Source organism: Nicotiana tabacum, chromosome 5 (genome assembly GCF_000715075.1).
Source record: "Nicotiana tabacum cultivar K326 chromosome 5, ASM71507v2, whole genome shotgun sequence".
Taxonomy (NCBI): Eukaryota; Viridiplantae; Streptophyta; class Magnoliopsida; order Solanales; family Solanaceae; genus Nicotiana; species Nicotiana tabacum.
The window spans coordinates 122,203,282-122,226,143 of NC_134084.1; the positions used below are offsets into that span (position 1 = coordinate 122,203,282).

Here is a 22,862-nt window from a genome sequence, read left to right on the forward strand (position 1 = left end):
AATAGTCATGATTGATTTGCTCAGCTTATAAGCCTCAAAATGGATAAGCTCGTTATTTATTGACAATAGAAATTACTTAAAAAGGAAAAGATGAATAGATGCTGAATAAGCACATGAAGTGCACAGCACATCTTAATTACATATTAAACTTCCCACGATTCAGACGAATAAAATCAACACAAAATTTTAAATACTTAACTATTTGTTTTTGTTATAGTCGTTTTGATAAATTTTGGCAAAACCTTATCGCGAGGACTAAGTGGGTCGTCTAAATGTTCAAAAATATAGTTTTAATTTTGCGAATAATCTCGTGAATCACGTCAAGAAAAGAATATCACATATGACACAAATTTGAGGACTTGAATAGAATAGTAGTAGTAATATATACAGTCAAACTTCTCTATAACAGTCTCGTTTGTTTCAGATATTTTTGGATGTTATAGCGAATTGCTGCTATAGAAAACATATATTATAACAGAACATAAAATTTAATTCCGCAAAAACTTGGCTTTTATGGTAAAGTGTTGTTATAAATGGATGTCGTTATAGAGACTCTGAATATAATAACATGTTTTTGGCTAATAAGGGAATTCGGCGAAAACTAATCATAATTGGAACTATTTACCAATTTACTGCGGAAATGATGTATCCCTACCCTCTACCCTCGACCCTCCATATAATGGTTGGACAATAAACACATATCTCCAAATGTTTACATTAGACCAATAAATGTAAGCACTTGAAAATATCACAGTGAAAGGTGAATTATTATTACTCAAGAGTATTTTATGAAAATAGCACAGTTTACATTAATGCCGAATCATTTATTTATGTAGGTACATAATTATTGGATTGGCAAGAGTGATTTGAAATTTGTTGGTAATTTACTGTAAAAACCAACATAATGCTATGGCCAAATGCCTTAATCTGCATTTCTGCAACTTAGAAATTGTGTAGGATATGTACAGAAGTCTTCCACTATATTCCCTTTCATGCTGACGTGACCTTTTTCTGTACAATCTTGTAGAAAAAGGGAGCAAAACAAACTACTGTGAGACAAAATTCTAAGTTTTCCCATATAAGAAACATAATAATCCAAAGATTCATCATTCAAGTAACAACTCTACCAAATATTGGATACATTTTCTAGCGTCAAACATCATAATCCAAATATTATCTCAAGGCAGAGGTGCTATGGAAAGCAAAAACTGTTATTCTGCAAAGATTTCATCATCTTTAGACATGACTGGAATGGCAAAATATAAACACATCTGGCATTGAGCTCCAAATGTCATTACAGACCTATTTCAAAATGGAACTGCAACTCCTTGAGTAGCAAAGAGCCATTTTACAATAAATAGAGAAATGCCTCTCACTAAACCAAATTTTCGAAAACCATGATCAAGCTTTCCTCACTTACAGCCAGTCTAAATCCCAAGGTGGGAGTTAGTATCTTTTATCTGTATTAATTACCAATATGCTACATTTACAGTATTACTCGTATTTCTGCTGAGGGTAGTACAAGTACACAGGGAAATTACAGATACAGATCAGAGGATTACACACAAGAAAGAAACCAATCTGCTACTGGTTAATCTGCAATAGAGGAGATCGTGGGATTAGTGATGGCTTTACTTCCTTCACTTGAAATGACTCCGAAGAATTATTCTCCCGAAATTCCTCCACAAGAGCTTCCATAGGCATGCGTAAAGATTCAATAGTCCCCTTGCTTGGAACATCTGGCTCAGACCTAATTGGTGTTGATCCAGTTGGCTCGTAATCCTGAGAGTCATTAAGTAAAAGACAACTCTATTAAAAGTCCTTTTTGTTAACTAACTCCAAGATCCATGGGGAAAAACAAATACAAATTTCATACAGTTTTATTTTGTAAACAAAAAGGCAATATAAGATGCAAATGGCAGCATTTGCTTTTCTGTTCTTTTCAGCAAGAGGAAAACAAACTGACAGACGAAGAGTAGACATTTTTTGAATTGGAGAAGCCAACATGTACATGGTAGCTCCTAAATGTAATAATGGATTATGATACTCAATCAACATACCATATATTTCTGCTGAAAAGTTTCCAGGGCCTTCTGTTCTATGGAAGTACACTGAGTAGCGTGATCGTGCTCAAGTACTCCGAGGGTCTCTGAATGAGTATTAGCAGTATCCAAAATGCCTGATATAGAAGCTCTCTCTTTCTCCGACAAGTCTGTGTTAGATTTAAACCCGAAAAAAGGTTATGCAAACAGCAGCTGTAGCTATTACAATAAAATGCTCCTTTAGTAATTGTACTAACTGTTGGCTTTCCCATAATTCATACAAACTCTATTATACTCAGAACACACTGGTTAAGACAAAAGAAAGATTCCCTAGGAGATAGCTTTAATCAGAATTGGGAAAACTAAAATTTTGAGAGAGAAAAAGAGAGAACGCACAAGAATAACATAGGAAACTTACCGTCAAAAGACTGAATGGCATCTTCACTATTCCTTGTTACATCTTCTTCAGCAGCATCCTTTGAAGAGTCAAATTCAGTTATGTGTTGGTCATTACTGTCACATATATTCCTGTCACCAGCAAAAAATATTAAAAGATTGTCCTAAGGAAATTCGATGACGTCCTCAAGTTTCTCTACAATGAAACCGCAAAAGCTCATATTGGGCAATAAGCTGAAAGTTTCGTAAATGCATATTTGATGTTCAGTATAGTCCTGTCTCACTTAATGTGATACATTTTCCTTTTTGGAGTTACAGAAATGTTTTAACATATTTATGTTACAAATTTATTAATCACCTCTCTCAAATTTAAAGAAATCAAATTCACAAGTCTACAAGAAGACAACTATCAAGAAATAATTTAAAGTACCAAAATAACATCGAAGTAACCCCATAATTTCCAGATACAAGTTTATTTGAATTCTGATTTCTGAGCATCTGCCATCATTTAAAACCAACTTAAACACAGGATCACTGACAAACTCATTGAACATCTTTTACCGCAGGGAAATGATACTGAGCAAGATGGACAACCAAGCACATAGAGGAACTGAGGAAGAAAATACATCCCATCTCCTCATGAGAATCTTTTGCTAGATGTGTTATCGGACACAGAAATGGAACTTCAACTTCTAGAATACTTGAAAATTTTAAGAACTTATCACTCCAATGTTTGTAGAAATATAAGATATGTGAAAATCCAGGAGAGTTGAGCAAAGATGCTTATAGATATTTATTTGTAAAAATGGGAAGAAAACAAAACCAACAAACAAAAACAGTCTCATCCTAAATAGAATATCCTCACTTTCAAAATCAAACTGGACGTCTGATGCTTGGCGACGTCGAAATAATACTACTACTATGATTTTCATCATCTTCTTAAGAATATCAAAACTAAATAAAATGTTGAAGTAGCTTTAACCAAGTCTCTTCAGAACAGACGGACAGTAGCTCTTATCCATTAAAAAAAAAGGCAATACATTCGACTTCCACCAACTTTATAACTACCAGACTACCAGTACATAAATGAAATCAGTCATTAAGCGTGTTCGAAACTAACCTGACAACTGAATGCACTGTCAAGACATGTTGACTGCCCATGTCATTAACTGATCCATTCGTACTTTGCCACCGCTTATGAGCTGTTTCAGCAGTGCTTACACTGGATATGAAAAATAAAAGCATTGTAACACAAATACAGAAACAAAGAGAAGCTAAATAATAGAAAGAAGGAAAAAAAAAGGAGACAAAGAAAGGGATCCAAACAAAAACAACAGACTGAAATTTTAGAAAGGGAAAATTTCATAGAGATCAAATATTTATTGAAACAATACAAAAAGCTGAAACTCGAAATAATAGCAAGATCAGATTCTTACCACTTCTGCATAAGCAATTCCATCCGACAGTGTTTAGCAGCTGAGAAATCAGCATTTTCTTTGGTGTCACAGCCTGCTTGCATAGAATAATCCTGCCATTTTCTTTTTGCAACTGTTGTAATGCCCTCCATAGAGGATACATGTCCATCCAAGAATGCCTTATTTCCGGAAACAGTTTCTCTAAGATCAACAAGCCTTGTACCCACCTGTCAACTACACTATGAGGAACCCAAAGAAAGAGATACCATACAATGATCACAAGATTAAAGAGACGAACCAGCTCTTTTTGGCGATGCAGGTGATTGGAGACCAAGGTAGTCATATCAGCAATAAGCTTCTCCGCTTCTGCTCTTGATTGTTCCTGAAACAAACTAAAACATCAGCCGCAGTATAGACAATTTTTATTTATTCGGGTATAATTCAAAAGTATACCTCATACGCCGTCTCAAATTCGGCAATACACTTCGTCTGGATCTCATCAACTGTTGATGCGTGTCTTTCAAGTCTTTTTGATTCTTCCATAAGCTTATCAAAAAATCCTTGAATGGTCTCAGAGATATTCGTCAAATGCTCTGTACTATCATGAAATCTCTACACAATGAGAAATCTAAGAATTAAAACATGAAAGAAACCTAAAAGAACAAATAAAAGGCAGAACTTCTCCCAGAGGTCAAGAAATACTAAGTTCTATGTGCAATATAGTGTTGGCAATCAATCAGACTCTACAGGTAAAGTAAAACTTGAAACCTGACGAAGTTCGCCAGCAAAATGTGCCATTTCTCCTTGGTGAGTTGACAGAGTGTTTTGGAGTTCATCAAATAGGGAATTTGCTTCCACACCTTCTGCATCTAAAAACTGCTCACGCAAGGGAAAAGGTAAGTGTTCAATCCCACAACTGCATTGATCAGAACAATACAACCAAAACTGAAACACATGCAGAGGAGGAACAAAACCATCATTTCATACTTCTTTTATGGAAATTGAATTAGAAGAAGCCAAAGCAGAAATCTCCTCCAGGGCAGCAGTAGAACTAGCTTTATGCAGTCTCACCACATTTTGCATGTCCTCTAAATGAGATACATACAAGGCACTTGAAGCTCTAATTTTCCTCTTCAAATCTACCACAGCCTACAAGAAAACCTTTTGCATTAATAGTTTATGAAATTTGGATCTTCAACTAATCTAAAATTAGGAGAGAAACAATGTGAAGCCCAGTATCAGTAGTAGAATAAAGCAAACAAATAGAGATCTTATAATTAAGGAAATAGAAAAAGGAAAGTTTGCCACTGGAATATGGTTGTCACCTTATCATGTGATTCAAGAAAGTTGTGACACAATTTCTCAACACACTGGAGGTGTTCATTTTGTCGACACACTGATGTTGCCACTGAGTTAGAAAGAAAACCAAGTTGCTTCGCGAGGTCAGTTTGGAAGTTGTTCACCACTGACCTATTATCAGCACTCAACTTGTCTTCTCTGGCTGCAGAAAAACCATATTAGAAGGAAATAGTAACAGATTCCAACATATCATTTCTACAATTCTGCAGATTGTGATAGATGCCTTACCAAGTTTCAGAAATAATGAAGCGTTGTCTTGAAGTGATTTCTCCAACTGAGCTCGTAAACTACATGCTTGTTGAGCGAGGGCATTTTCTGTAAATATCAATAAGAAATTAAGACCTAATTCCAGGCTACATTCAAAACCAAAGGTCAGATCACTATACCAGCTTTTTTCTGTTCACAGATAATAAAATCCTGCTCCTTGAGAGTATACCGACATTGTCTTAGTTCTTCCTCAGCATTCGCCAACATTGAGGTAGTTTGGCTCAAGTGTTTCTGCAAGAACCTTCAATAATAAGAGCTTTTGAACAGGTTTCAAAACATGATAATAGAATAAAAGGCTAGAAACTCACCTGTGTGGCATCAAGTTTACATGTCAAATCTGAGCACTGATGAACCTGGTGATCATATCTACTTCGCAACTCCTCAATTCGCTGATTGTCACAAACCAAAATCCAAATCATTCATTCTACAACGAACAGATAGACACTTCTCAACTACAAGAGTTTCAGCAAGCAGACCTTCAGTTGGTTTTCTAAGGCCATTCCCATTTGTTCAATTTGATCTGCCATAGCCTAAACATGGAAAAGATAAGTATTGCTCTCAAAGGAACAGTGAGACAAAAATTCAATACCAGGAAAATCATACAATAAACTGAATGAAGCTATAATTTCACTACTCAAGGAAAATTTCAAAACGGTAAAACACAGTGAATGTAGGCATATGACACACTGCACCTTGTGAAGTATCCTCAGAAAGATATGATAGGCAAAAGAGGCACACTAAACAGCTGATGATATAGTATCACTCATAGACAGCAAGGAAAATAAAATATGGGCAAAAACTAAGATGCACTACCTTTATCATTCATAGAAGAAAACAAGACAAAGTGTGGGAAAAACAAAGATGCACTACCTTTCTCTCATTCTCCTCCTGATAATATCGCTCTTTTGGCATGTACACACCATTCTTTTCACGAGCAGCATACACCTCTGGAAAATGAGAAGAACAAAAAAATGAACAATTTGTTACTCCAGTTTCTACAAAAAAAATGATAAATGCTTTGAATATATCTCACAACACAAGTGGCTCGAATATAAAAGCACTCACCTGCTTTTAGCCTTTCAATTTCGCCATACAGATCCTTGATGAGGGTGGATTTCATCATTTTTTGATTCACCTACAGATTTAACCCAAAGAAAAGATATGGAGACAAAGGACAATCAAAAAATTTGAGTTCTCATAGTTCAAATTAATTAACATTATGAGGTTATCTGGAAATTAGATTTGGATAAGGTGAGGTTGAAAGAGATAAAGCAGTCATCCCATAAAGATTAAGTGAATAAATGCTGAAACTTTGATTACTCAAGCGAATTGATCAATTTACTTTGATTAACAAACTTTTTTACATATTAGCTCTGAAGTCTTTACGCAAAAGTCAAAACCTGACAAACCATATCCACTATGTAGTTATATGCCAGTGAACATGAAACATCTCAATGTATGGCCATCTAGTTTGTACTGTTTTCATCCAAACAGAAAATATGTCTATATTCTTTAGAGGAAGATGGCATATTCAATAAGCAAATTAATACTTTGGGGAAACAGCTCCATTCCAAAAAAGGAATTTCAGCCCAAAACCACTAGGTGGGCATGCTCAACACTTTCCTAAAGCTGTTATACTAAACCATAAAATGAGGAGTGTTCAACTGGAGATGACAAAAGCAACATTAATTGATAAAAACGACACATAAACCATCTGGCAAATGGAATGCAGCGAGAACATGACTCACTATGCAATGATTTACATTTGGAAGATACTCATGGAAATTTAACATATTAAATAAATCATTCATGCAAACAAAAGATGGACATAGAAATTGCATGTGAATTCCAACAGTACAAACGATCAAAGAATTATTGACTTGTTTTTGAGCTAATTAAGAGTGGAAGAATCATGAGATGATTCCAATAAGAAACTGTTTGCTTATTCAAGCATATTACCTCAGGCTTATTCTTAATATTCTTAGCCCGGTGGGCATAATCCAGCGTACTCAGGGTCTCCTCCAGACAGTGAACAGCAGGTGACACTGTGGCAATAATACAGGTTTTTGTTCTTCCTCCCAATGAATCACGGAGCAAACGTGTGAGTTTGCTATCCCTAAATTTCATAGAAAGCATCATAGAGAAGTGGCTTAACAATAGACAGATCTAAAAGTAAATGAGAAAACGACTGGAATAGTAACTACCTGTAAGGAACATGTCCAAGATGCTCAACAAGAGCACTGATTACTCTTCCTAGTGTAAGCAGACTTTTGTTTATTTCTCCAGCTTCCCTTGCACGACCCTGACAATGGTATAATAGAGACAGAGAGTTAGTACATAGAATTACGAAGTTTCAAGTACAGCTGGATGGCAAAACAAAAGGAGGAAAAATAATTTAGACAACAGTGCCTGAACTATAAAGAGATAAGGAACAAATAAAACGTATGTGTTTGATCAAACAAGATCAAGAAACAACCTTCTCAAAGAGTCTGTAGAAGATAAGTAAATATATTACCTCCCTAGCCCCAGAACGTGAAATGTTTTCTGAACCAGCCAAATCGACTAAATTTAGCTTGCCACATTTTATGAGTTCTTCGCCTTCAGGGGTTGCTTCCTTAATGTGTATTGTTATGGAGAAAAGAGAATGTGAACGACTGAAAAGAAAAAATTGTTTCTAGCAGATTGAATGCAACATAATAATAATAATAACAACGAATTCTAGAACAAGAAAAAGTCATACCTTGATTGCTTATTCAGCAAGGTTTCTGCAGTCCGGCGTTTTGCTGATCCCCTCTCAAGTAAAGTAAATATCTCGCTAGCACTTGTAACAATTTCCTCTTCAAGCCCTCTCACTAGAACTCCACCTTTACCATCTTCCATAAGTGGCAATTGTTTCTTTTGCCTATCTTCTACAGAAACTTTTGATAAATCTTCAGGGGCTAACAAGTCAGTGATCTCTTCATTGTACAACTCTAAGAAAGTGACTTTCACACTATATTCTGCATTTTGACTCTCCAGCATATCAAATATTTGCTTCACTGCTCTAGGTATAACTCCTGCTCCTGGGGGAAGCTCACCATTATGTCCACTCTGTTACATCAGACAATCACAAGTTAGAAACAAAAACCATTACATAAGCTTTTATAGAATCGAAGCAAAAGACTCGTGGCTGGTACCTTGGACCTCTTACATTCACCTTCCATGGTGTAAGTTTTCCCCGTACCAGTTTGACCATAAGCAAAAATAGTACAGTTAAATCCCTCTAAAACTTCATTGACAATGGGGATAATTGCCTGATCATAAAGATCCCTTTGCTGAGCAGATGGGCCAAAAACCTGAATAGAACAGAACATAATAGAAGCATGAAACACCATGACTTAAAACTGAAACCAAATTATAGCCAAAAATTGACAACGAACATCTCATGACCCTAATGTTTACAGCAGTTTGGATCAGAACAGATAATGCTTTCTGGTAAAGCGTATTTTAGGAGGGCATCTCCATATTTTAGCACTATGAACAATATCCAACTTTCTAATAATAACAGAAACTGTCATCACAAGGAAGGGGGGTAGGGGAATTCTCTACACAAAACATAAAACAACTGGGATGACATCATCTTTCTAGCGTGACCAAGACTAAAAAAATACTACATATTTCAGACAAGCAGTCAAGCCAGAACTCAACTCTAATTTTAGGATACTACCAAAAAAATGAGATATCAGTAACAAACAATTCCTTTATTTAACATAAGAGGGGACACACAATATATGGAAACAAGAAATTCGAGTTTAGTTGATATCTCAGTTAGTTATCCATATTTTTAGATACTTGAATTATTATAGATGCTCGAAAAAGATGCAATAAATTTGAGCCCAATATATGAATTAGGTTTAAAAGCAAAAATATTTCGTAATCAACAGTGGAAGCTAACCATTTTTGGTGTGAGTAATTACCTTATCGAACATAAAAACCCTATCTATGTGCTTCCCAGCAATGTTCTGTGAAACAGCTACTTCTCTTTGGTACTCATTACAAGTCACCACTTGAGGAGCATTGTTCCGTACTTCATCTTCGCTAAATGGCCTGTAGTCATATTTAAAAAAAAAAAAATCAAATGCAATTAACAAAAGGAATGCAGAACTCTAACAAGTAAGGAATTGAGTATTAAATGATTAATATTAATTGTAATTGGCAAATTTTTCAAAACCAAAACAAGTACCTGCAACGAAGCAGAACTTGAACGTTTACGCTTTTCTCCTTCTCGTGGCGATTCGACATTTTTAAGCACTAAACGGAGGGAAAATAGATTTATTTGTTAAAGGAAGTGTGTGTTATTTGTGCTACTGTGTGTGTGAGAGAGAGAGAGAATAGCCGTATGTGTTAGGGAGATCTGAAGACTCAAATTAGGAGCGGGATGAAGAGGAGAATTTGAATTTTGGTCAGACGCTCTCAGATGGACGGTTGATGAAGTTATCCACCGGGTCATGTTGGAGCGGATTTGGGAGGAAATTCAAAAATAGCCACATTTACAATTGGTCGTTCAAAAATAGCTCAGTTTCAAAAGTAATCGAAATCTAGCCACTTTTCATGTAAAGATAAATCTGAGCGAAAATACTATTCAAAACCCGGAAAATACGCCAGTATTGTGACGACCCGGCCGGTCGTTTTAAGAATTAACACCTCGATCCTCTATTAACTGCTTCCCCAAGTTTAATTCTGCTAATTCGATTCGCCGAGATGTTCGGTTTTGAGTTTCGGAGAGTTTTGGGACACTTAGTCCCTAAATGAGAGCTTAAGTGTTGGAAAGTTGATCGCAGTCGGAACAGTGTGAAGACGGCCTCGTAATGGAAATCTGATGGTTCCGTTAGCTCTGTTAGGTGATTTTGGTGTTAGGAGCGTGTTCGGATTGTGTTTTGGAGGTCCGTAGCTAATTTAGGCTTGAAATGCCAAAGTTTAATTTTTGAAGTTTACGGTTCGATAGTGAGATTTTGATCCGAGGGTCGGAATGGAATTCCGAAAGTTGTAGTAGTTCTGTCATGTCATTTGGGATGTGTGTGTAAAATTCAGGTCATTCGGACGTGGTTTGGTTAGGTTTTTTATCGAAAGTGTATTTTGAGGAAAAATTGGAGTTCTTAGGCTTAAATCCTTGATTAATTCGAGTTTCCGATGTTGTTTTAGGTGTTTTAAGGATTGGTACAAGTTTGAATAAGGTATTAGGTGATATTGGTGCTTTTGGTTGAGGTCCCGGAGGCCTCGGGGTGATTTCGAATGGTTGATGGAAGAATTTTAAAGTTAAAGAGTTGTAGATTTTTGCTGCTTCTGGTATTTTCGCATCTGCGGTTTAAGGACCGCAGATACGGCTTTGGAGACCGCATAAGCGGAATTTGGGTGTCCCTTCAATGTCCGCAAATGCGGAAGTTCCACCGCAAATGTGGTTTCACATCTGCGAAAGTAGTATCGCAGATGTGGCTCCTGTGCCATTTAATGAAAGTCGCAGATCCGACCAATGTTCCGTAGAAGCGGGACCGCAGATGCGGAAATCACTGGGCTGAAATATGAAATTCAAGGGTTTAGTTTCAAAAGTTAGAAAAATCAAATTGGAGCTTAGGAAAGGGCGGTTTTGAGAGGGATTTGAAGAGAAGATCATTGGGTAACGATTCTTTACCCCTTTCTAGTTATATTCCATCAATCTATAGTTAATTTCATCATCTAAATTCGTATTGGGGATTAAAAATTGGAAGAAACTTCTTAGGTCGAATTATTGAGTTTTGAATGGGTTGTTGACATCCGATTTGAGAGATTTTTATATGGTTAGACTCGTGAGAGTACGAGGTTTCTGAAAATGTTAATTTCACCCGATTTCGAGATGTTGGCCTGAGGGGCATTTTGGTCATTTTACCTAATTTTGTGTCTTAACTTTGAATTAAATCGTAGAACCAGTTGGTTGAGATGTTATTTATGATATGTAATTGAATTGAATAGATTTGGATCATTTGGAGTCGGATACTCGTGGCAAACGTGTGGTTTCGAGTTGATTTTGAAGCCGGTTCGAGGTAAGTGGCTTGTCTAACCTTGTGGGGGGACTTTCCCCTTAGGATTTGGTATATTTGGTAATTGAAATGCCTTTGTACGTGAGGTGGTGAGTGCGTACTCGAGCTAATTGTTAAAAATTCTGTTTTACTTTAAGTATTTCAATTGAGTTCCTTTTTTTCCTGCTTTATTCTACTTGCGAATTTAGCCCGTTAAAGTTTAGAAAAGTATGTTTAGTTGATTTAATTGCTTATCTGCTTAAACTGCCTTAATTGCATTACGTGAAGCATGTTATGCTAGAATTAACTGTTAATTGGTACGAAATTTTGCATTTAATTGTGTATTCTTGTGTTGCTTCTATGTGTTTTTAATTTGGGACTACGGGACGGCATCCCGGGAGATCCCCTGTACGTATTTATGATCTGAACCAAGGTGCGGGATACCAAGAGATCTCTGGCACATATATTGAGGATACCAAGAGATCCCTATCATATATTGAGGATACCAAGAGATCCTCGGGATACCAAGAGATTCCTAGCATACATTGAGGATACTGAGAGATCCTCGGGATACCAAGAGATCCCTAGCATTATTGAGGATACCAAGAGATCCTCGGGATACCAAGAGATACCTAGCATATATTGAGGATACCAAGAGTGTCACGACCCAAACCGAAGGGCCGTGACGAGCACCCGGTGCCTAACGCAACCGAGTACCAACATAACATATCTTTCTTATTATACTATCTTGAGTAAATGAGCCAGAAACCCATCATGAGATAACAAGAATAAAACGTAAGGGAATACTCAACATATTACGACCCAACATGATATACAAACTTATACATGTGACATACGGGCCTATAAGGCAGACATGACCATTTGTAAACTCAACACATGGGCCAACAAGGTCATACAAGTATCCATAAACCTAACATCTGTCTACAAGCCTCTAAGAGTACATAAAATCATAAAGGTCAGGACAGAGACCGCCATACCAGTCAATACATATCCAAAGTATACTGACCAAATAGGCAACTCCGGAGCAAGTGGAGTGCACCAACACATCCGCTGAGCTGATAGCCTACTAGGAAGACTTTCAACCTATCAATCGGGACCTGCGAGCATGAAACACAGCGTCCCCAGGCAAAAGGGACGTCAATACAAATAAAGTACTGAGTATGTAAGGCAGGAAAGCATAAACAAGAACATTAATGTAAAGAGGGATAGAGGAGATACAACCTGTAATATATGAGTGCCTCTAGGGGCTACTGACATGAAATGCATAATGCATATATATACATAAACTTTAAAAACATAAGCCTCTGTGGGCATCATCATCATCATATCGTACCCGGCCTCAAAGAGGACTCGGTAAAAGCGTACCCGGCCATCATAAGGCTCGGTAAAATCGTACCCGGCTACGTGGAGCTCGGTAAATCCAACTGATCAGTGGTTGCACAATAGGTGTCATACCCGGCCTACTATAGCGCGGCTCAGTAGAGTAAAATAGATGTCATATATAATGCATGCTAGACTCATGGAATCATGTTCTAAACCTTTTGGAGTGACTTAAGGTGGTTGCACCTTCGATTAATATTATGGACATCATACCATCAATATGAGCTTCTATAGGATTCAAGGATCATACATAATTGCTTAAAATAACTTTATAAGGAAATAACAACATGAGCAACCTTAGTTTCTAAGAGTAGATCCGTTATGAAATAGCGTATTCATTTCACTTTAGATTATGCCAAAAGAAATAAGGAAGTGCCTTAACATACCTTAACCATGGTGAGTCCTTAATACCTCCCAAGCTACTCTTCAAACAACTCAACTCAATCTACCTTTGCATAAGGAGATTCAAAATCAGTGTTGAATAAAGGCTAAGTCTGCAACTTAAACTTGTAGCTCGTTTATATAAATCCGGGCATCATCTCCCCTATAACAAGAGCCTCCTCCATATATACCAACAACAATTACCAGAGAAATCCATCAATACATAATTATCAATAACAAAACACCATAAAACAACAACAAGTCATAACTATTTTACGACGAGCGACAAGCTCCAATTGAAATTCGTATACCCCATATCATCCCTTATAGACTTTTTACTTTAACTTAATAGTATCATTAACATGATAATGAAGTCATTCATCAATAATTCCAGCCTTATACCATATATCCATAACAAAGAAAATGATCCACAACTCCAATTATTCTTAATTAGCAACTTTATTCAATAGTTCATGTCTAGTTCATCCATTTAACTTAACCAATGCCAAGATAACCGTAATAACCTATAGGAACACAATATAATTACCCCATACAGTAGATGCAAGTCGAAATCAATATTATATTTAGCTTACAACAGTCCAACACACCCCAATCAATTCATACCAAAAACGACAACTATAGTAGTGTCCAACACCCCGAAAATATTACAAAGAATGACTAATCCATAATTTTGCCATTACGTGGTGTTTCTCCACACCATTTATCCTCCAAAAACTCCATTAAATAGCAGCAAAATATATAGACCAAAAGCTACACGAAACAGCCCACAAGACAGTCCATTACAAATCAAATAACTCGAACTCACGGCTTCCGATCACCGTCCCGTGATTTCTAACTATTATGAAATAAATTCATCAATCTTCCTTGATGTTTAAGAGCCTGAAACCAGAAATTAGGCATTTTTATTAACCTCAAAATACCTTCCAAAACTGAAACTACAAAGAAAAAGAAAGGTTATATAGTGATACTTACGTCGTGGGGATCGTTCTAGTGTTATTGCTTCGTGATTTCGTGCCTCGGACGATAATCTTGTTGGATAACCTTGTGGAAAGCTTAAGGGTGAGGTTAGGGGTATTATTTGGTCGAGCTCTCTGGAATTATGAAGAAAGAGACGACATAGGAAGATAAATATCCATTTTGGTTGAAAAGTCAAAAGGTGCTACTTGGCACCATCTCATTGGCCCTTTTTCAAATACTTATATCTTTTTATCCGGATGTCGTATGAAAAAATGGTTAAGAGCGTTGGAAAATACATTTCAAGACCTTCAATTTGGTATATAATATGTCCCAAAAAGACCTCATATAGAACACGAAATTTATTACTCAATAAGCTCCATTACAAGGCAAATCTTTAGTCGGTTTTTCCGCAACTTAAATCCGATTTTTCTCAAACTTTATACTTCATGTACAAACATCATATATAGTCATATCATGGATTTAAAATCATTTAAATCATGGTTAACAAGTCTCATATTCATCTTAACTTACTTAACACTTCGGCAAACCTTTCTTATCCTTGTAGAAAGATTTCATCCTTTTTGAGTTTACATTAGATAATCCTATAATGATAGTAACGTCTAAAGTACGGGGTAATAACATGTACTCTTATAAACATTTATCCTTGAATATTAACTCTCAAAGGCTTGAAAAAAAAATATGGGACGTAAAATCACTTTATATACTTTCCAAGAGGATCTCATTTCTGAGCTTACATCAACGGACTTACGACGTACTTTCACGTACCAAAACATGGGTTGTAACATTATTCCCCCCTTTGGAACATTCGTCCTCGAATGTTGACTGATGCACTTCTCATTCTCATACCATGTGGCTCTTATGAATACTTTAATATTGTCCTTTGTTGTCTAGACAATTGTTCTGTGGATAAATTTAAAAACCAAGGCATTTACCCCTTTAGTACTATTCTCACCTCGAGAATTATGGCCGGAGTTCTTCCAATATCGTAACTTCGACTACTTTCTATGATGTATCCTATATGACTATGTCCTTTTATTCACGACTCTTCTCTCCTTTTTTCCCTCCAGCTTTTTGCCAATCTCTTGACTTCACTTTGTGAATACATATATAGAACTAAGACATGATGTCCCTCTGGGCATATATAGGTATATTTAAGCTCTTCGCTTGGTACTTTGCTGAATGTACGACTATTGCTATATTTCGTTTCATAGCCTTGGTATTATTACTGGGGTATGCTACACAACTCTAGGTTACTTTCTTATTGCTTGTCCCATAACCTGCTGGTGCGACCCTGCCACATTAGGAACATATAATCGGCCTCGATATTTGAGGACTCCATCTCTTGTAATCTCAAATAGTGTCTTCTCCTTTTGAGGGGTTGTATCTTTTTAACGGTCTAGCACATGATCTTCATACTAGCATTTCTTCAGTTCAGTTACTAAAGAGGAGATTTCCATGTCCTAAGTAGTAACTCTGGTACCACCTGCATCTAGTAATCGAATTCCAAGATTAGCTAGCAGATGAATCTCACAAGCTATCTCACTCTTTTATGCCTGTAAATATGATACGCTAAACATAGATCTACGATTGAGGGAGTTGACTACTACATTCGCCTTCCATGGATGATATAAAATATAAACATCATAGTCTTTCACTAACTCCAACCATCACCTCGGATGTAATACATTGTCACTAAGGCTCGCATCTTATCGGGAAACATCTAAAGTGATTTTCTTGATGCACCTACGGACGATACTATACTTCAATAACTGCATTTTCATAACATCCCAATGTATTCATCTTAGGGGGGGCATTATAATACCATGCCATCCATAAAATCCTTTTTCTTTAAATCATTACTCAATCGAAGACCCAAACGTCATTCTCTTAACTATTACAATTACATCCTTATTCTACTACCAGGGCAGTATTCCATTTCTTCTAATTGCTCCTTTTCTTAGACTCCTCGGAGTTCATTCAGAGTGTACCGAGCTTTCTATAGCTCATGGAGAGCATCAGCCCTCTTGTTTTGACGGGTTTAATCTTGAGACCTTGCCTATTATTATCACCTTCTCACTCACATTTACCATACTTACCTTTAAATCTTGCACCGTATCTTCTACCGATTTCATAACCTCCCTTCTACATTGGTGGAATTCACATCCATACCTTAAAGCTCTACTATATTACTTGCAACCCTGGTGCATACACAATCCGGTGGGAGCTTCGTATTAACGTCTTATGAGGCTGGTACTCTTCTAATTGCTTTGTCGTAGAGCTTTTATAGAATATGATTGTTGTACTATCTCTCTTATACCTCTGCTATTAAAAGTGCTCATGCTATGGTTTGAGTCACGATTTCTATAATCGTCTGGGTCTAATAATTGGACTCATGATATAACTTTCGAGCTTCCTCTTCCTTCTCAGCCTTTAATTAAGCTTAGGCTATCTTCTAATCTTCAGCTTAGGGTATTAGCTATTACATTAGCCTTTCATGGACTCTATGTAGCATCCATGATATAATCTTCTAACAATTCAAGCCTTTATAGGTGACGTGGACTTAATTCTTTCTTTTAACTTATAACAGAGTCTCTTATAGCTATATGAATGTCAACATATATGCTGCATGGATATAACTCTGAAGTCTTAAGTGCATTCACAATGTAATTAACTCTGGATCATTGATTGAATAATTCTTTTCGTGCCTTCTCAGCGTTCTTTAAATGTAAACAATCACTTTTCCTGGTCGTTATGCCACTTGTTGCATGAATACTTGGATTATCTTATTGCCCACCAATACTAGAATTTCCTATAACTCATATGAGCTCAAATATCACTTTTTACTTCCTGTTCATTAGTCACGATAGGTGCCACTTTCTTATGGAGTGTATACCATATTGTAGCGAGACTGTTGTTACAAGACCATTTCTTCTCTATATCGTTATGCTTAAGTTGAAACCTTCTTCCTTATTTCCTCAGCTAGTCTTTCTTTGTAGTACTTAAGGAGACCTTCTAGATCTTATAAAGTTACGATCTTATTATACTGTATACCCGAAGGAATTTTTGATGTTCTTACTCGCCTACAAATATCCTTAGTTATATACTTTCGTGCCCTTGTGCTCGTAGGGTTACTTCTAAACTCAGATGTTGATTGTCTCCTTAGTGGCACTCTCCATTATTCCCGTAACACTTATACGGTACCTTTAGTAACTCAACTCCTATCTGAATATTTCTCAAGGTTACGACATCATATCTGCGAGACTGAATTTACTAGATTATGATTCACTACATTTATCTTGCATGATCTGTTGATTTGCTTATACCCTCTTATCTAGCCATAACTAGGCTCTTCCTGAATCAACTACAAACTACTCATTGATCCAATCTCATATCTATATTCCGCGTAATCTCCCTTTAGTTATTTATTTTGTCTTAAGTTACCTCTCGCACCGGCTCCTTATGTATCAAGTGTTCATTTGCACTTATTTATCAATATCATCGGGTGCATAACCCTTATCGCTTCTCTCCAGCGTCATGCTTGCATAATGTTCAAGAGTCATATCATATCTATAGGATTTGAATAGATGCAATCTCATTCCTTTCACCCTTTTACCGGTTCCTCATTTACTATTCCATAGTTACCTCTTCATCTTGGTATTTTTTCCACATCTTCACTAACATCTTACTTGCCTTGCGGTAACCTCTCTATACCAGGGATAATTGAATTTATTACGCACAAGGGTGACACTTAATATAACTGGCACACTTAGTCCCTTAAGGTTAACTTTGCTCCACATGCTTGCTTTAGGGAAGCATCTTCCTAAATGAACCTTAAAGGTTATTCTTTTGTTGTCCATTTTATTATTGTCGGAATGTTATCTCTGAAATTCACATGATATCAACTATTATAAAATCCTTCAGTCCCTAATTCATGTTCAGTTTATCTTGTTCACCAGCCCATACTAACTTCTACTACTCTGGGGTCTAACCTTTCCTCCTGGTAATCACGTTGAAGTCACCAACTCATTCTCGAAATAAGGATATGGCTTTATGGCCTATACTCATTTATTGCCTCAAGGCCTGTCACCTCTTGTATTTTCCTTCACTCGACTATAGACTCTATCATCGTGTCATATTTTGATTTACTGTTATCACTCATACATCATATCTTACTCATGATGCTTCATTTACTCTCTTCTTATTCTACGGATAATATTTTTGTCTATCACTTTATTCTGAAACTTGAACAAAATGTTCTTTCACTTTTAGCTCCCCTTGCTTTATCTCACTGGATCTTCGGAATGCCTAACATTCTTCCCCTTTTATTTACTCGGGGCTGGAGTCATACTAAGGGAAATATTTTTCCCTTCTAGGATTCCACTACCTATCTTCTGAAATTTCTGAATATTCTAGTATTCATATCTGATTGTACTATTCTAAAGTTCACCATCTATGTGTCTCACAAGGAGATCTATTACTACATTTGCACTATCCTTCGGATACATTAGTTAATGATAACAATCCATCCATAATTTTTGGTTACTCTAACCCGAATTGAATCTTGATATCACCTTCTTCTTTTAAACTATATTTGTTAGCTCCCATAAGACACAACTGAGATGGGTGTGGTCAATTGTATATATCACCGTTAATATTGAAGGTAACACCAGTACTTACATTTCTCTACCTGAATTGTAAATACTAATAATCTTCATTAACTAGGTACCTCGTACACTTCGTCATCTTGCTTGTTTTACTCGCTGAAACTTGTGTCTACTTTTCGATTCTCTTATTCCTTTTTACCATATGAGTGGATATATATTCTTGCCTTATGACTCTTTATCAAGAAGCTTACACATCTTAGTACACATATGATCTGCTGAAGACCTCATATTTAGTCATCATAAGCATGATGCAAAATCGAGTTCCTCTGACTCAACTTTTTCACATCAAAATTCAATCTCTTACCAACTATATTTCTGGATGTAGGTATAACTGTATTATGAATAAAACAAAGTTTAGGAGTTTGAATTCTTACAACTGAGCTCTATCACACGATCTAGATAAGAAGAAAGAGTGACAGTCTTAAATGCCATGTAGCCTCCTGCTTATAAGTGTGGTGCACAACACACCCATAAACAAGACTCTACTAGACACGGCTTGTAGACTCCCTAGGACAGAACTGCTCTGATACCAAGAGTGTCACGACCCAAACCGAAGGGCCGTGACGAGCACCCGGTGCCTAACGCAACCGAGTACCAACATAACATATCTTTCTTATTATACTATCTTGAGTAAATGAGCCAGAAACCCATCATGAGATAACAAGAATAAAACGTAAGGGAATACTCAACATATGACGACCCAACATGATATACAAACTTATACATGTGACATACGGGCCTATAAGGCAGACATGACCATTTGTAAACTCAACACATGGGCCAACAAGGCCATACAAGTATCCATAAACCTAACATCTGTCTACAAGCCTCTAAGAGTACATAAAATCATAAAGGTCAGGACAGAGACCGCCATACCAGTCAATACATATCCAAAGTATACTGACCAAATAGGCAACTCCGGAGCAAGTGGAGTGCACCAACACATCCGCTGAGCTGATAGCCTACTAGAAAGACTTTCAACCTATCAATCGGGACCTGCGGGCATGAAACACAGCGTCCCCAGGCAAAAGGGACGTCAATACAAATAAAGTACTGAGTATGTAAGGCAGGAAAGCATAAACAAGAACATTAATGTAAAGAGGGATAGAGGAGATACAACCTGTAATATATGAGTGCCTCTAGGGGCTACTGACATGAAATGCATAATGCATATATATACATAAACTTTAAAAACATAAGCCTCTGTGGGCATCATCATCATCATATCGTACCCAGCCTCAAAGAGGACTCGGTAAAAGCGTACCCGACCATCATAAGGCTCGGTAAAATCGTACCCGGCTACGTGGAGCTCGGTAAATCCAACTGATCAGTGGTTGCACAATAGGTGTCATACCCGGCCTACTATAGCGCGGCTCAGTAGAGTAAAATAGATGTCATATATAATGCATGCTAGACTCATGGAATCATGTTCTAAACCTTTTGGAGTGACTTAAGGTGGTTGCACCTTCGATTAATATTATGGACATCATACCATCAATATGAGCTTCTATAGGATTCAAGGATCATACATAATTGCTTAAAATAACTTTATAAGGAAATAACAACATGAGCAACCTTAGTTTCTAAGAGTAGATCCATTATGAAATAGCGTATTCATTTCACTTTAGATTATGCCAAAAGAAATAAGGAAGTGCCTTAACATACCTTAACCATGGTGAGTCCTTAATACCTCCCAAGCTACTCTTCAAACAACTCAACTCAATCTACCTTTGCATAAGGAGATTCAAAATCAGTGTTGAATAAAGGCTAAGTCTGCAACTTAAACTTGTAGCTCGTTTATATAAATCCGGGCATCATCTCCCCTATAACAAGAGCCTCCTCCATATATACCAACAACAATTACCAGAGAAATCCATCAATACATAATTATCAATAACAAAACACCATAAAACAACAACAAGTCATAACTATTTTACGACGAGCGACAAGCTCCAATTGAAATTCGTATACCCCATATCATCCCTTATAGACTTTTTACTTTAACTTAATAGTATCATTAACATGATAATGAAGTCATTCATCAATAATTCCAGCCTTATACCATATATCCATAACAAAGAAAATGATCCACAACTCCAATTATTCTTAATTAGCAACTTTATTCAATAGTTCATGTCTAGTTCATCCATTTAACTTAACCAATGCCAAGATAACCGTAAGAACCTATAAGAACACAATATAATTACCCCATACAGTAGATGCAAGTCGAAATCAATATTATATTTAGCTTACAACAGCCCAACACACCCAATCAATTCATACCAAAAACGACAACTATAGTAGTGTCCAACACCCCGAAAATATTACAAAGAATGACTAATCCATAATTTTGCCATTATGTGGTGTTTATCCACACCATTTATCCTCCAAAAACTCCATTAAATAGCAGCAAAATATATAGACCAAAAGCTACACGAAACAGCCCACAAAATAGTCCATTACAAATCAAATAACTCGAACTCACGGCTTCCGATCACCGTCCCGTGATTTCTAACTATTATGAAATAAATTCATCAATCTTCCTTGATGTTTAAGAGCCTGAAACCAGAAATTAGGCATTTTTATTAACCTCAAAATACCTTCCAAAACTGAAACTACAAAGAAAAAGAAAGGTTATATAGTGATACTTACGTCGTGGGGATCGTTCTAGTGTTATTGCTTCGTGATTTCGTGCCTCGGACGATAATCTTGTTGGATAACCTTGTGGAAAGCTTAAGGGTGAGGTTAGGGGTATTATTTGGTCGAGCTCTCTGGAATTATGAAGAAAGAGACGACATAGGAAGATAAATATCCATTTTGGTTGAAAAGTCAAAAGGTGCTACTTGGCACCATCTCATTGGCCCTTTTTCAAATACTTATATCTTTTTATCCGGATGTCGTATGAAAAAATGGTTAAGAGCGTTGGAAAATACATTTCAAGACCTTCAATTTGGTATATAATATGTCCCAAAAAGACCTCATATAGAACACGAAATTTATTACTCAATAAGCTCCATTACAAGGCAAATCTTTAGTCGGTTTTTCCGCAACTTAAATCCGATTTTTCTCAAACTTTATACTTCATGTACAAACATCATATATAGTCATATCATGGCTTTAAAATCATTTAAATCATGGTTAACAAGTCTCATATTCATCTTAACTTACTTAACACTTCGGCAAACCTTTCTTATCCTTGTAGAAAGATTTCATCCTTTTTGAGTTTACATTAGATAATCCTATAATGATAGTAACGTCTAAAGTACGGGGTAATAACAACATGTACCCTTATAAACATTTATCCTTGAATATTAACTCTCAAAGGCTTGAAAAAAAATATGGGACGTAAAATCACTTTATATACTTTCCAAGAGGATCTCATTTCTGAGCTTACATCAACGGACTTACGACGTACTTTCACGTACCAAAACATGGGTTGTAACAAAGAGATCCCTAGCATACATTGAGGATACCGAGAGATCCTCGGGATAATAAGATATCCCTGCATATATTGAGGGTACTAAGAGATCCTCGGGATACTGAGAGATCCCCGGTTATCATCCTTGTTATGAGTGGTACTTCCTGGTGTTTGCCATTATTTCTGTTTCCGTTATTGTACTCCTTATTACCCTATGTAGATTCTTACTGTAGATTTTCAACTGTACTGCTTATCTTGTACTGTCATGTCTCATATTCTCTATATTTATTTAATCTCAGCAGGGCTCTGACCTTCCTCGTCACTACCCAACCGAGGTTAGGCTTGGCACTTACTGAGTACCGTTGTGGTGTACTCATGCCCCTTCTGTGCATATTTTTTTTCATGTGCAGATCCAGGTACCGCTGATCAAGCCTACTACCTTTGAGAGAGGCGACTGCTTAGAGACTCCGATGTACATCTGCCGCGTC

At 36.7% G+C, this 22,862-nt stretch overlaps 1 protein-coding gene across 10 annotated transcripts; it reads right to left on the reverse strand.

Annotated features, from left to right (window-relative positions):
* Positions 1-1,247: 1,247 nt before the first annotated feature.
* LOC107819171 (kinesin-like protein KIN-5C) lies at positions 1,248-21,735 on the reverse strand. Of its 10 annotated transcripts, none has more exons than XM_075253994.1 (27): positions 21,609-21,735; positions 21,442-21,515; positions 20,622-20,680; positions 13,299-13,357; positions 12,539-12,629; positions 9,436-9,565; positions 8,656-8,814; positions 8,220-8,569; positions 7,995-8,133; positions 7,684-7,781; positions 7,439-7,595; positions 6,545-6,614; positions 6,350-6,426; positions 5,956-6,009; positions 5,788-5,868; positions 5,599-5,710; positions 5,441-5,527; positions 5,179-5,354; positions 4,841-5,002; positions 4,622-4,729; positions 4,307-4,465; positions 4,152-4,235; positions 3,875-4,080; positions 3,559-3,660; positions 2,461-2,570; positions 2,061-2,212; positions 1,248-1,782 (listed from the first exon to the last, which is right to left on the reverse strand). In XM_075253994.1, the coding sequence occupies exons 5-27, from the start codon at positions 12,577-12,579 to the stop codon at positions 1,585-1,587; spliced, it is 3,012 nt and encodes a 1,003-aa protein (XP_075110095.1). In that variant the 5' UTR covers positions 12,580-12,629; positions 13,299-13,357; positions 20,622-20,680; positions 21,442-21,515; positions 21,609-21,735; the 3' UTR covers positions 1,248-1,584. The 10 variants fall into 10 exon arrangements, with proteins under 10 accessions (XP_075110095.1, XP_075110096.1, XP_075110093.1 ...); XM_075253995.1 differs by having other exon boundaries at positions 20,622-20,684; XM_075253992.1 differs by lacking the exons at positions 20,622-20,680; positions 21,442-21,515; positions 21,609-21,735 and adding exons at positions 14,120-14,193; positions 14,287-14,415.
* Between the last annotated feature and the right edge of the window lie 1,127 nt (positions 21,736-22,862).